This window comes from Thamnophis sirtalis, unplaced genomic scaffold (assembly GCF_051295495.1).
Source record: "Thamnophis sirtalis isolate CommonGarterSnake01/CBP01778 unplaced genomic scaffold, rThaSir2_p1.2 scaffold_5, whole genome shotgun sequence".
NCBI classification, from domain to species: Eukaryota; Metazoa; Chordata; class Lepidosauria; order Squamata; family Natricidae; genus Thamnophis; species Thamnophis sirtalis.
Window position 1 is genome coordinate 117813525 of NW_028261385.1, and position 16326 is coordinate 117829850.

The following is a 16326-nucleotide window of genomic DNA, read 5'->3' on the forward strand; positions in this document are numbered from 1 at the left end:
GCAGTTAAGGTGCTGGACCTATCAACTGGAAGGCCCGCAGTTCAAGACCCAAGTACCACGTGACGGGTGAGCTCCTATTCCTGCTCCAGCTCCTGCCAACCTGCATGTCAAGAACATGCAAATGCAAGTAGATAAAGAGGTATTACTTCAGTGGGAAGGTACAGTGTTTCATGTGCCTTGGCATATTGGCAGCATATAGTCATGCTGGCTCACTGACTACAGATGCGTTTTTGGACAACACTGGTTCCCTCAGCTAAGAAACAGAGATGAGCACTTCCCATTAGAGTCAGATATGATTAGACAGGAATCCTTTATTGTGATGGAATGCATCACAAAAAATGGAAGTTTAATTATTTGCTTCTCAGTACCAATTCCAACTCAAAATTATTTGCTTCCAATTGTCTGCACAGTATGACAGCTAGTTGTTGAAGAATCAAGTTCTTGTCAGTGCCATCCCTAACCTTTTCTCCCACTTTAGCAGCACCACTGGAGAATTCATCAGGAATTCAGCTGAGAAAGATTTACAGTAGATCTTATTTCCATGGATAGTAGTCACAATGTTAAGCTATGTACTTATACGTGTATGGGCTGCTTAAAGCATAACCATAAAAGCCTTGATGAAACCACTTTTGGGGGGGAAAGAACCTATCAGAACCTACCAGAAGTCCTGTTAGAATCACAATATGCTTTATTAAGGAAGATTTGTTTTTAAAAATATGCAACTTGGCTACCAATATCAGAATCTCTGTTAGATCTTACTACGTAAAAAATATAAGGGTGATGAATTAATGAAACAGCAGCAAGAATAAGCATGTGTTCTTACATAAATTAAGATAACATCGGTATTATTAAAAAGTCATCTTTGTTTGGTATTTCTTTATAGTTCTTTATAGGAGCTGTTTCACTTTTTTGTTTTGCTAACTAGGCTTATTCTTAAAACACTTGGTTGCGTGAAAAGTTTTTAAAATAGTTCTTATGGCTAATAGGAGGGATCCCCCCTCTATCATTATTTATCGTTATCTATCATTTTCTATCGATTACCTGTATTAAACATACACATATGTAACAACAAAAAAGAATATTTGTGGTTCAGGGTTGAACTGAAATATGTCTAAGAATTTCCCTGACTTAGTCACACACATATCACAATTCTTAAATAAAGGCCAACAAGTGGGCTAAGTGTTACTTGCATTATCTCTCAGCCAATAAAATTGGAGTATAAGTTGCACACTGAACACAGGATCAAAATCAATTTTATCTCCAGAGTGGGACCTCTATGATTTTTAAAAAATCAACAATAGTTTGCTATGCTGACTGGAGGAGTTGAGACTTATTGTTCAAAAACTAGGAACATTCAGTTTTATATCTGTCTTAAGCAAATGATAATAATGCATTCCATACCAATAATGCCAATGGTTGGTTCCCCACCCCCTAAATTTTAGCAAAAAAATGTTATTATTCATTATTTTCTATCAATTTTGGTGAATTTTATTTTTATTTCTTGCCACTAAGTTTGCTTATTCAAGTGTTACTGAATTACCTACCAATTCCTGTATGAAACCTGTTCCTCACTAATTCACTGAATGGAAAGAAAAATTAATCACAATAGGTCAGAGAAAAATATTCACAAATTTCCATAACACAATTGCTTTTTTACTATTTTGGAAAATATACCTGAGTAAGGTCTGAATCCAATTCAGGAATCCCATTCCAAACATGTATAGGATTGACTATCTCTTCATTTCCATTGGAAAAATTCAAAACCTTCATTTATAAATAACATAAGATTTAAATATTAATACCTACAGAAAATTAGAAGACATTAATTTATATAATAGAAGCACAATCAAAGTAACATGAAACCAGCACACTTAATATATTCAGAACTCCTTACCTTTGTACCTTCAGGAGATATGCCTAAAATCTCAGCCTTGTACCACTGAGTACCTGACCATACCATGCATTGGGAACCAATATCAAATCCCATTAAGTTGCAAAAGTTTTCTTTTTTTTCTGCAAGAAATAACATTGTTTAGTTACATTATTATTCATTCTATGTACTATAGATGGAGCAATGAGATTGGCAGCTGTAGTTTACATTGTCAATCTCAACTAATACATGTAATCCTTGATTTACAACCATTCATTTAGCAACTGTTCCAAGTTACAATGGCACTGAAAAAGTAAGTTACAACTGTTGTAGCATTCCCACAGTCACTTGATAAAAATTCGGGCACTTGGCAACTGGCATGTATTTATGAAGACTGCAGCATAACGTGATCCCCATTTACAAGTTCCCAGCTAGCTTCCAACAAGCAATGCCAATGGGGGAAGCCAGATGCTTTAAGAATTGTGACTTTGACTTAACTGCACTGATTTGCTTCACAACTCGGGGTGGGGGATTTATAAAATCAGATGCAACTAATTTAACAATTGCCTTGATTAGAAATCTGGGTCCCAACACTTTTCAAACATGGACTTATGCTGCAATTATCTGGTTTAACTATGTGGTCTCATTTCCAGGTCTTACTAGTTTAGGAGTGGGCCTAATTTTCACTCTAGATGTAATCATGAAAATATACAGGATCTCTTCTAGAAATTATGACATAGGGTGGAACCCAATGCCTTTCTCCTTTTTGGACCTCATTCAGATAGGAGAAACAGGAAAATAGCCCACAAAGATACCATGACTGACAGTACTAGTCACTGAAACATCTAGGGGAATTATTAAGGCCACACTCCCAACCATTTCATTCACAAAGGCGAAATAAATTCAGCCATATGGAGTATCTCCCAAATGAAATGGATCTAATGAATCATTGTTCTTCAGTTGGATCTGGAAACTACACATTCTTAAATGAGAGCAATATTGGGACAGTTATATAGTCTGTACTCAATCTTTTGAAAAATAATTGTAAACCCCTCTCCAAAAAATTAAGTTGCCATTATTTTTTGCCTAGAGTTATTTATCTCAATGATTTTTCCCACTTACTTTGCCAATCTGAATTTGCCAACTGAACAAGACTGCAAAATCTTAAATCAACTTTGTCACTCAAGTTCTACATTAACGCCTTACCTGTATCATGTATGAAGGGTTCATCCACTTCACTTAGCTGTATATTTGTTAGATAATCCTTTTCAACACAAATACTATCTTTAAAACTTCCATGAATGCTCAGATGCGTTTCTTCATAATTCTTTCCTAACACAGTTTGCCCTTCTGTAAAATTGGGCTTGTCGCTTTTTCCCAGTTTACACTCTTCAGCAAGACCTTCAATGGAACAGAATTCCTGTGGCTTAACTTTAATTTCTGAAAATGATGACTGCATTTTATTATCTGCAGGAACAGACAAAGCAGGATGTTGCAAATATAACATATTATTGCTGCCTTTCTCAGTCAGTAAAGGAAACGCTTCAGATGCCATCACTTCTACTATTACATTTTCATTCATTAGTGAAGTATTCTCTTTTACTTCGTGTGCTGACTGTCCTTCCACATGTTCAAGTACATGCAATTCTGACTTTTGTGTTTCATCATAAGTTTTTATTTCTATTGTCTTTGGCTGTAGCGAGGGCATTTTTAACTTCTCTTTTTCTGGCATGTTCTTTGCATTATTTAATTGGGGAAGCACTTGTAAGGGTGCAAAGTCTGACAAGCTCTTTGTATCATCCAAAGGCAACTGAATTTCAGAAGAGTCTAGCATTAATATTTCTTTGTCCTCTGCTTCTTCCTGAGATTCAAGTGTATCATATTCAATTTTACAAGTAGAAAGCTGTATTTCAGAAAGACCTGTAGAGTCTGTTATATTTTTTCTGTTTCCAGATACAGAATAGTTTGTTTCATTATTAAATGCATCAAATGTGGGCCGCTGGTTGCCTGTATGAAATATTTCATGGGAGATAAAGTGGTGCTTGATTTGATTTTTTAATGGCTGTACAGATGTTTCTGATAAAATCCTGTCTCCGACACCAAAACACTTGTCTGATTGTAATATATTTGGACAACATAATACATCTTCCAAACTACTATTTTTGGGGGTCGTTGTACAAACAGAAGTTTCAGTTTCAAATAGCACTGATTTTGAATTCTCTTCTTCTGGATTTCTAATCCGCTCTTCAAGGTTGCAATTATTTGCAATAGTGGAATCACCACTTTCAGCATGATGTTTCCAAAAGTGTTTCATTTGTTCATTGATGCTTATATTTTGATACTCCAATTTAACTACAAACAAGGGAATTTCAAAAGAATCATAGTTCAGTTTGTCCATAATTGTAATCTCTAATGGAAGATCAGCTATCATACCACAGAAAATTTCATTTATTCCTTCATCCCATGAACCTTTTTCAGAATCAAAGCCAAAGAGACAACACAAAAATGCTTGTGGTGGAATTATTAACAATTCATCAGGAATTTGCCTGATCACTTCTATGCTGACATGTTTCTCAGTTCCATAATCAATGTTAATTACTGTCAAGGAATTTTCCTCTATATGGCTAACAACTGCTCGGTGAAATAAATTATCACTAGACTTTGCTAGACAAGGACTGCCATTTTCAAGATCATCAATGTGGATTTTTGCATTTTCTTCAGCTTCCTGAAGTTTTATTTCAATTGAACTAATATCATTTTCAGTGAACTGACACCAAAAATATCCTGGATTCTTTGGAACTAATGAAAAGGCTTTTATAGTTTCACCTATCTTAGGTGTCTTCCAGAAAAACGATTTGCTAGCTGAAAGTATGCTGTGCTCATCAGAAAGAATATCTTCACATAAACTTACTTTGTCAATCTTATAAGATCCTTTCTCAGATGTCTCTATTAGGTCATATTTTTTATATTCAAGGCAACTATTAATCATATCAACCATTATATCATCTTTTTCATCACTGAGTGTTATTTCCCATTTGCCTTTTACTTTCTCAACAAATTGACAGTTCATCTGAACATCGCTTGTCTTTTGGGAGAAATACACCACTGCTTTTTGTGTCCATTCTGGAATCTCTGACGTCTTAATACTACCCAGCATACAATGGATGCTCATTACAGGGAAAGACAAACAGTCTTCAATAAGTTTGCATGTTTTATGAATGCTAACTACTGCAGTATTGCCATAATCAATATACCGTACCTCTACCAATTCACTAGTAGACTCTTTAATAATTACAGCTCGATACCATAAGCCATCTTCTGAATAAATTGCACATATTAAATCTCCTACATTAAGCTGTTGCCCCACTAAGCTTGAAATGGTTTTAGAGCTGTTTATTTTCTCCGATATGCTATCAAGGATAGGCTCATCTTCTACTAATTGTACATAAAAATCAGAAAGCTTATTTATGTGAGAAACATACACTAAAGATTTAAAACCAGGTTTTATGCTTTTTTGAGGTAGTTCATATATATTTTTAGGAGAAGAATGTGTTACAGATTTGGATGTATTTCTAATATCACATCTCTCCTCTTTCTTATGAAGGGTTGCACATTTCATGTCCTTCCAATCTTCCACATCATTACTTGTGCTAGAGCCGTCAGTGAATTCTGGGAATTTTCTTGCTACCTCTTTTTCAGTTTTCTGCTGCAATTGGCATGTTTCTCCAAAAACAGCACTAGATTTAGTATTGCCGTCAAGAACAGGTTTGACAAAGTCTACCGAAGCTAGTCCTCTTTCACTGTTTTCTTCTATACTAACTGAGTATTGGGAAGATAGAGTACTGTTTTCTGTGTTTTCAGCAATCTCTTTGCTAGTCTGCAAACCTAAGCTTTGTTTCAATTTTGCATTGATCTGCATTTTACCATCATACAATTCAATTATCAATGTTCCATCAGGATCTTTTGCTACAATCAAAGCTTTTAAGGGCTTATCCAACACTGCCTTTTCAAACCACTCAATAGCATCTTTTGGTGGATCAACAATATCAGAGAGAGAACATTTTATAGCTTGCATAGGCAAAAGCATTAACTCGTAAGCATCATTTGGTACTACAACCAGATCTTCATTTTTTAATAATTGTGTATTCCCAAAATCTACAAAGAAAACTTCTTTGCTATCATTTTTTGAAGTTACTATAGCCCTATACCAGCAGTCATCAGTATACTTTGCAAGATACAAATTTCTAGAGTTGGGTGAAGTTTGCAAATTGTTTGTTTTGCTTACTTTACTAATGTTACTAGTTAAATTTTGAAGAGCACTTGCATTCCTAGCAAGCTGGCAGAAAAAAAAACATGGGCTATTAATATGTGTGACATAAATAATCTCTTCATTTCCTCTTTTGATATTGTGGGTTGAGTAATAGTACGATAGAAGTTGAACAGATGATGCCAAGGGTTTCTCTCTGTGTACAAATGTGGCTAGACTCTTTCTTATTAAAAAATGGCAAGCACTTTCGAAAGGAGTAATAAGGTCAACAATATTAAAAAGTTCTGTACCATTTAATGCTGCTAAAGCAAATATAATACATTTCAGTGACACTTTAGATCCTGAATTCACAAATTCATGGAATGTTTCGATGGCTTTTTTATCCCAAACAAAAGGATTTGTATGTTTTGGCTGAATTAAATTGTAAAGGCTACATCTAAAAGCTTGAGCTTTTAGCTTCAGAAAGTCTGCTGTAGTTGCACGGATATTTTTCAGTGAAACATGCTTTTTATTTCCATAATCAACATAAGCGACTTCAACTTCTTCTGGGTAATGAATCTTATTAATGATAACAGCTCTGTACCATTTTTTATCCTCAGAAGACTTAGCCAAACATACCGAATTTGGCCATTCATGAAGCTCTGCTGATTGTATACAATAATCCTGAATTTTAGACATAAGCATATTCAGTTCATGGGAATTCTTAAATAATCGACACCAAAAATGACTAGGATTTTCTATGTGTGTTACAATCACATCAACTGTACTTCCAAATTCAAGCTGTTCTTCACCTGCCTTTATTTCAGAATAGTTCTGTATCTCACATGATGAATTATCACTGCCACTGAGAGTTGATGAAGAATAAAAAGTTCCCTCACTGGAGTGGTGTTCATTTCTCAACATTTCAGCTGCAGAAAAGGCTGAAGAATCATGTTGTTGTGGATGTTTTACTTCATCTGTCACTGATATTTTTTTTACAGGTCTTAACCTCATTGGTTTACTGTCAGGGTCCCCTGCCAATAGCCTATCTGATATTGCCTGGAGAGTGTCTAGTACTTCATGGTGCTTTGTGTACTTTCTCTGGGACATGATTTTAGCCAAATTTTTTTCTCCCACTAGAGAATTATCAAAAAGTTCAACTATATAAACATCTCCTTGCATACCTAGAACTTTGATCATCAATTCCTTGTTTAGCACAGATTTCCTAAAATAATCAGCAGCTTCTGCGTTCCATGGCTGACCTGGGAAAGTTTTATCCAGTGCACACCGGACTGCCACAGCAGGAAGTTCTCTGAATTGGGGAAGCAATTTCTTCACCTTATACAAGTCAACTACTTCAGTGTTTCCCCAATCCACCAAATACACCACAATTCCTTTCCCTTGAACTTTAGTAACAAGGGCACGATGATAAGAGTTTTCCTTCAACATGACACAGCAGAGGGATCCTACCTTGGGCTCAAGTAGAATACATTCTAGTTTCTTACTCCGAGAATAAAAGTCTCTTAAGTTCCGCTGTAGGTGACAAAGTGGATGTTTAAGTTCCTGCAACTGTACCCAGAATTCTGAAGGGTCCTGAAGAAATGACACCTGAACATTATGGTACTCGCCTGCCTTCAGACGCACATCAAAAAATGGGGTAGCAGCAATAGTAGGCAATATCTCTGACAAAGAAGCAGATTCCTTTTGGACTGAGACACCCAAGCTTTCTGATTCAACAATTAAACCAGAGATGCATTCTTGATTACTGTGCAGGAGATTTTGAGCCAGGCAATGTGCCTGCACCCCATACAGGCAATTAAGGTTGAGACCATCTTCCCCATATAGAGTAATATAATAGATATGCTCAAAAGGACAGTAAGCTTCGATGTGAGCTTGCACTACCTTGCCCAAAAGCAATGTTTTAAGTTGATTAATTTGTGAATGGGTCCAGCCACAACCTCCATCGGTAATACCTTGCAGCGAGCAAGGGTAGGTTACTACTGGCATGCGGAAATATTCAACAGGTAAGTTGCGCAGATGTCTCTTTGTTACAAACTCTTTCCTGCCATAATCCACACAAATCACTTGAGCCACTGCCTCCGGTTGATCCTCTTGATCATCTGCTGGGTATGTTTCTAATAACAAAGTTCGATACCAGCATCCATCTATACCGTGGGCTGCACAGGGAGAGCCTGGGGTGGGTAAAGCCTCTTCTACAAATTCTCCCTTTGATACCTCAAAAGCTTGGTACATAGCATCTGAAAGTAGTTGGATTTCTTTAGAAAGACTACGTAGCTGGCAATATATTCTATACGGATCAGAGATCTGAGTCACCACCACAGGCACAGTCACATTCAACTCCAGTTGAGGATAGAAGAAATCTGCTGTGACATGACCCTGCTTGGACTGGGCAGCAGAAGGAAGGACTGGGGATTTGGACAAAGTGGAAGCTGGCTCCAATGGGACAGAAGCAATCTCTGGAACTTCTAAAATGGCACTCAGTAGGGTGCCAAAAGCAGTAGAGGCAAGACTGGCAAGCCCAAGATGGCGCATCTGTGTCAGCAACCAGGGCACTTCCAGTACCACAAGGCACTGTGAGATCAGCACTTTTCGGATGACGCCCGACACCTCTTTGCCATGTAAAAAACCCAAAAAATCGATTGCCTCAGCCCCCCATTGTAAGTTAAGTGTCTGGGATCCTAGCGGGGTCTTTGAGCTCCTAAGAGTGGTCTTTAAGGATGCCCCGAAATCGCCGGGTGGGAGCAAGTCAGCAATGATGCATCCCATTACTTCGGAAGGTAAGTGGAAGAGCTCACTGCGACCCCGCGCCAAATAGTAGGAGCTGGCGCTCAGCGTGCGGCCCTCGTCCAGCAGAAAGACGCGGTAGTTTTGCGCCGGCTTGGACCGGCAGCCGACGATACGGCAGCGGTGCCACCGCCCTCCCAGCTCCACCAGGCACAGGTCACCCAGAGCCAAGGCTTCGCCGTCGTTGTCGCCGTCTCCTCGACCCCCGCGGTCCCCAGGGGAGTTCGCCAAGCGGGGCCCTACTTTGATCTGGAGGTCCTTCATCAGCCGCAAGTATTCCTCTCTGCGTTCGCCGGGCAGCCCCCATAGCCTCACCAGCGGCACCTTAGGGTGGACTTCGACGAACGAGACCCGAAAGGTAAAGGACCTGCCAGGGATGAGCAGCGGGGAACACATGGCTGGCCCGCCCCCTCCCCCGCTTTCAAACCGTCCACGAAACGCCAGGCGGCGGTCGAAGACCGCGTTACATAGACGCGCCTGACCCCGCCCCCTCCTGCCCGCGAGCGTCGCCTGGCTGCGATAAAGAAGGGCGTTAAGGAGAGCGTGAGTCAGCAGAATTGGGAGACCAACTTTTCAGAGGCGCCGGGGAATCATGTACTGGCTGCCGCGCAGGCGCAAAGCATTTGTGGGGGGGAAAGCTGGCAGAAAAAGCGGAGGCGATCTCTGCAAGGATGTTATAAAAAAGACTCAAACGTTTTTGTCCAGTTCGCCCAGGGTTGGTGGAATTGGATCGTGGTAACCAAAAGAAGACCAGTCGTAGCAAGAATACTGAAACCAAGAGCGTGAATAATAAAACAGCCCATCAAATCAATAAGCCAAAACAAATCTTGAAAAATAGTTGAATTCTGGGTTGATAATGTTTGCTTTCTATCTCCATATTCTTCTGAATGGGCTGTACAATTTGCTGCCTCCAACGTCTGTATTGTAGGATCTCAACAGGTTCAACCACTAGGGTTCCTTGGAAAGAAATTTATGCAGGCAGTCCTCCACTTAAAACAATTTGATCACTTATGATCATTTTTTCCTATTTAATGGCTGTTGCAGCATCCTCATGGTCATGGCAAGAAAAGTGGTAAAATGGCGCAAAATTCACTTAACAAATGTCTCACTTAGCAATGTGTCAAGGGCTACTTGTACTGTGGACGTTTTGTAAAAAAAAGTGTCTTGCATTGTTCAGTCTGCAAGAAGGATGAAATTACTATTAAAGCTTCTCCAACCAGCATGTTAATATCTGATACATGACACTTTCCAATAATATATACAAACTGTAGGAAGTTGACATTCACCCCTTTCCTGGAGGAAAGAAATATCCTGGGAAAGGTTGAAGGGGCAGAATATTATATTTCCTTAGATGTGAAAAGGGAGAAACTTGTTTTTAAAGACAAAGTAGTTCCCTGCAGCTTCCTGCCCCCTCCCTTTTGACAATGAGTCCTTAAAGCAGTGCTACTCTACACAACAAAGGTAGGATTAGCCTACAGAATCTCACACATGGCATCTGGGAACTCAACCAAGCTTGGGACTCAAAAGACACACAACCTACAAAGTTAGCTAAGACACCCCCTTCCCCGCCACTGCCCCATAGCATCTGAAAACCAATCAGAATACATTTCTTACACAGGAATAGGAGACAGTGGTGGTCCGAACAGAATGTATTAAAAAAACTCAGGAAGTCTCAGCAAGCCCCCTTTTTCTCTCACTTCTCTTCTTCGCCCAACCTCTTGAAGCATGTGATCACCTTTTTCCCCAGGACCTCAAACCATGTGGTCCTCTCCACCATTTCCAAGCAGTCTCCATGTTTCCAGTGTCTTTTTCCCCACTTGGAACAGAACCCAGAAGGACATTTCTTCTAACAATGTACACACAATTGCGTGCTTTGACCAGATAGCAATAATTTGTAAAAGTTGTTTATACTTGTACAGTATGTTGCAGGTATAGAAATGTATCAGTTTCCTCAAAAACTACAACACTTGGTTAAAGTTTTAAATTGTTGAGAATTGTGTAAAATGACATTGAACAAATACTGAAACATCATAATCTTAAAATGTCTATTGTTCAAGCACTTAAGTATGTTAATTTATATGTATATGGTTCCCAATTGTGTTTTCTAAGACAGATCAATCAAGGTTTGAATGTCAATTCATTTTATTCCATTTTTCTGCAAGTGAAAAAACAACAAAATTTCCTCTTTAGATCATGAAAATTATGTTTGTGCATGTGTGTTAAAGAAATGTGATAAAAGACTTAGCCTGAAGGATAATCCATAAGTGTGAATATTGTCTTTTCATTTTATAAAGTGGATTGAATGCAGAATCCTTATGTATACTGATCAGTTTGCCTTGTGTCATAAATGGATTTCTACAGTAACTGATTTCAAAGGGTAACTGGAGGCTAACTAATATATTTATTTCTCAGATGCGTAGGTATGTTCGTGTCAAATTAACAAATGAGTGATACCTCAGAATGGTACATTGTCAAATGTGATTCTATATAAATCACATTCTATACAGACAGAGTGCCCTTGAAGGATTTTGGAATAATGTTGCTCTCTGGAGCTTGCAACCTTATCTTCATACTGCAGCTTTGCAAAGGCCAGGTTGATGACAGTTTTTATAGCTTGCAGAGTGAGGGAAACATGCTCAGCTTTCTTCCCTACTCAGCAGAATTTGGCCTTCTCAAAGAGGAAGGAGCTCTGAGGAGGCTACAGTTCAGGATATCATCATCTGCAAAAGACTATCACATTAAAGGGTAAAATTTTATTTGAGTTTACATGGAAAATAAATGTATTGTTATACTGATTCAGAAAAGAACATAGGGCATGAAGGGAAGCAATTCTGTTGACATTCATTATATACTTGGATTTTCAAATTTCTGTTCTGATTTTTTTTTCTTTTTTTTTTCTTTTGGGGGCAGCCACTGGCTAGTAGATAATGGCAGAGTATGAGATTAGAATTGAAGGAATATATTTTTAAAATCAAAACCATAATATATATCATACCTCTTTTAGAAACTTAATGCAATTACACCCCAAAACTCTGGAAAATCACATAACGTTTGGCAGCAAGTTTTCCCATTTTTCTTGGAACAACTACAATATAAATGTAGAAAGTTAGCACCCACCGCTCTCTTAGAAGAATGAAACAGTCTAGGAAATATTAAAAAGTCAGAATATTATATTTCCCTGAATGAGAAAAGGAGAAACATGTTTTTAAAGACAAAACAGCTCCCTGCCCCCAGCAGATATTTGGTGCCCATTGAGAAAGACTGGGTCAGCCTATCTACAAGACAAAAGGCCTCCACCTCCAGGGTGATGGCATTAAGATGTGACCCTCCAAGGACATAATCCGATTCTCTATCAGCAAAGCTCACCACATGGCACAACCAAGCCCCCAACATTACATCAGCCCAAGGTTCAACCAAACCTGACTTCAAGACAAACATGACCCCACATGGCCCCATTGGGATCTGACAGCAACCAAGAGAATTCATGCGCTTGGCACAGGAACAAGAAGGTCAAGTTCAAAGTCCAAGAGAGGGTATAAATACCTCTCACTCTCCACTCCATGGGGTCAACTGCCCAGAATCACATGTGCTTGGTGGTTCTGCTTCACCAGTAAACTATCTTTCCAATCAGCCTCCATGTTTCCAGTGTCTTTCTCTCCACTTGGAACTGAACTAGGGGTGGGTTCCTGCTGGCATTACTGCCAGTTTGGCACACAAAAATTTTGCACACGTGCTTCGCTCATGCACACGCCAAACACGTTCTCTGCATGCATGCACATTTGTACCTAAAAAGGTCTGCGCATGTGCACAATGTTAGAAAAAGAAAAAATTTTTTGCAATGAAGATTGTTCTGTGCTTGCGCAGGCGCCGTATGATCCGTGCGCAGAAGCCCCGAAAACGTCAAATATCAGGAGTGCGGGCAGGTGGGTGGGCCTTCCGGAGCACTGTACCAGAACAGTACCTGGTGCTCCCAACAGGCACTGGTATGCCCGTACCGGGGCGTACCAGCCGTAACCCACCACTGAAAGCAATATATGAAAAACTACACTGATGTTAATACTATACTGTGTGTGTGTGGACACTGTGTGTCCAGTTCTGTAAATAGTGAAGATGTTGAATTTCCTGACTAAACAGAGTAAGCCACTATCAAAGTTTTTCCTGATCTATTTTTGATCAGGAAAAAACTTGGAAAATCCCATCTGTTATTGTATATGAATGTATTCAAATAAGACTGTTGAATTTAATTATTAAAAAATGAAATAGCTGCAACTATTATTCAGGTCTTGCTCTCGAGAAGCTGGAAAGTCTGGGCATTTCTACATGGTTACTGTGCTGCTTCAAAAAATCAGCCCTCAACTAGGTTAATACCACATTGTCATTTTGTTTCTTTGTCACTTACTTCTGGCTCAGCTGAGGGAAAACACACTAAAGAGAATCTTTTCATCTGAATTGGCCATGTGCTTGTTGGCAGAATCCCTTCTTCACACCTCTCCCCAGTTCCTGGGCTTTAGCCAGCCTCTTCTAGTAGCAGGTCAGACATTATAGCATGATGCCAAGGCATTATTTTATAGATGTTTTAAAGGTAGTCAAGCATTTTGCAACTCCTTTTTGTAGTAACTACATGTATTCTGATTGATTGACTGATTTCAGATTACTTCCCAGCATCAACTACTACAAAACAGAGTGAGGAAGGACAGGATGCTGGTTGAATTATGGCTTCCATTAGTCAGCTGGAAAGAGGATTGATTTGCGGTCAGAGATAGCAAAGACTATGATGACTTGGTTTCAAACTGTTGGGAGGAATTCGGGAGTGGAAAGAATAACTGGAAGAGTTCTGTAAGTATTTGAAATGAAATAAAATTACAACTTTATGGGAAATTTGGTGGGGTTTATCATGCCATCGAGAGAGATAATATCTATTATGTCTCAGTTGATGACACTGGAACAATATCAGTGGAAGTATGTGGTTATGATCAGGTAGGAACACTGATGTAAAATGGAGCAATAACCTGAGAATTCCTTCATAAAATTTGAATTTACACATAGGACTTGCCACTAGGCACAATTAATTTGCTTTAAGGTTTGCTGCAGGCCTGGCAAATATAATTCTGCATTTTAGTTCCATTCCCTCTTACAATTACCCATTCTTGTTTTGACTATCTCCTTTCTCAAAAGAGAGAGGTACTTGAGTGGGCTAGAAAAGATATAATTATGTTTATGCTGTAATTATGCTGGTTTATGAGCATCAAAATTTGATTTGATATGTTGGAAATCTAAATATTTGAACTAAATTACTTCTTTCATTTAAAAGAAGAGAACAATGTAAGTTCCTTTAAAATAAGAAGAATATGAATAGAAACAAGAGAGACAATTGCTAAATGGAGATGAGCACCTGAGAAGGGACATGGCAACAAGGACAGAAAACTCATTGTTGATTATGATTGAAACCCTGAAATCACATGGATTGATTCCAAGATGTCTATTTAAGCAGAAATCAAAACCTAAAATTTCAAGAACTGGAAAAGTACACTACTAAGAATAGAAGCAAAACCATTGATATTGCTGAATCTGGTCCTAAACATAGCAGTATACTGTAAACATTAAATATGAAAGAACTTTTTAAAAAAGCCATTCTAAATATAGGCACGGAAGACAATTGGCTTTATTTGACCAAAAGATTTTGAGCCATAAGAAAGAACTTTATAAACTGTTCAATTACAACTTTTCATAATTCAGTGCCTAGGGGTTTTGCATCCCCTAATATTTGCAATCAAATATTTGCCCATTTCTAAATATACACATCTTTCTGGTGTTTCTGAAAAAATAATAATGAAGTTTCAGGTATCTGCAGCAAGTATTAACTGGTGAAGAACTATGAAAAGACCCTCTACAAATCAGTAACCTTTAGGATAACAGTCTATTTATAAAGACTACAGATAGTTTTATTGGGGTTGTTAAATATGTTGCTGTTTTTCCCCAGTATATTTTATGTAAGGGTTTGAAACAATTAAGCAATTTTATTAACGTGTTGTGCCAGGATTAGTGAGATATTAATGATCCTCCAGCTACCATTTCCAATACATGTTTATATTGGATGCATTTCTCCATCTAGGAGGTATATAGAAACATATACAGCCAGCCAATACCTAAGCAATTCATTTAATGTGACATCCTTGGAAATGTACCATAACACCCCTATTAAAATATACATGGATCAGGTGAATGTAGAGGTAGCAAACCTATATTCAGGTAGTTTTTGGCCTACAATCATTTGGTGACCATTTGAAGTGAAAAAACTGACTTATCATCATTTTTCACACTTACAATCATTAAAGCATCCTTATGTTCAAATGATTAAAATTTGGATATTTGGCAGCTGACATATATTTATGTTGGTTGCAGTGTCCTGGAGTATGAGGCACAGTGGCTCAGTGGCTTAATGGTTTCTGTTCCAGTTGTTCGAGTCCTAGCACTGCATAGCAGGATGAGCTCCTGTCATTCACCTCAACTTTTGCCCACCTACCAATTTGAAAGCATGTTCTATGCAAGTAGATAGATAGGTAACAGTTTAGTGGGAAGATGAGCTGGTGCTCTGTGCAGTCAATCAGGTCCCTGACAGCTCTGAACCTTCCTGGTTGCGGCACCAGAGGTGAGTTCCTACCAGTTCGCACCAGTTCGGTAGAACCGGTTCATCAAATCTACCGAACCGGTTAGAAGAGGTTCCACCAGTGAACCCGGAAAGCAGGCCACACCTACAGAAGAGGTTCCAAAAATTTTTGAAACCCACCACTGTGCGGCACCCACTTGTGAGGTGGGTGCCACGGGAGGGGGGAAAGCGAGCAAGCCTTGGGTGATGCTGCAGAAAGAGCTGCCTCTCTTTCTCTGGTGCAAAGCCAGCTTGCCCTCCTGTGGAATATCTTGGAAAACACACAAGCGTCTCTAACAGTACTCTGCAATTGCATTGTGGTCTCCTGCCTACTTTAACAACAACAATAATAATCACTATTGTGGAAAAGAAAAAAGTCTGGTTCAATGATGTTGCAATACCAAGTGATGCACGAATTGAAGAGAAACAACTAGAAAAAAAACTCCTTCCGACAAGTGAAGCATATGGGGAAGCAAGAATCATTTAACAACCATGTTACTGACTTAACAGTTCCAGTGATTCACTTAACAACTATGGCAAGAAAGTATAGGGAGCCCCCATCCCCAAAAGGAAAATCAGTTTGGGGAGCAGTTTCCCCCAAATAGGAAGAAGGCTCCCCTGAAATAAAAGTCCACTCACATCGTCTCACAAAGAGGGAGATTGCCCGAAGCAGTGTGTCGCAATAAGCTAAGTGCCTATGAATGAGATACATTAGTATCCATTCACAAAGGCAGAATGCTCCTTGTGAATGGATATTCA

General features: G+C 38.9%; 1 protein-coding gene across 2 annotated transcripts in view; it reads right to left on the bottom strand.

Annotated features, from left to right (window-relative positions):
• The window catches only part of TDRD6 (tudor domain containing 6), a 40132-nt gene extending 30437 nt beyond the window's left edge, over window positions 1-9695 (bottom strand). For both annotated transcript variants that reach the window (XM_087716736.1, XM_087716737.1), the window contains exons 1-3: window positions 3077-9695; window positions 1895-2013; window positions 1675-1764 (exon numbers count right to left, since the gene is read on the bottom strand). In XM_087716736.1, the coding sequence (XP_087572862.1) occupies window positions 1675-1764; window positions 1895-2013; window positions 3077-9317 (6450 nt within the window). In that variant the 5' untranslated portion in view covers window positions 9318-9695. The remainder of the gene's footprint in view (window positions 1-1674; window positions 1765-1894; window positions 2014-3076) is intronic.
• Window positions 9696-16326: the final 6631 nt, after the last annotated feature.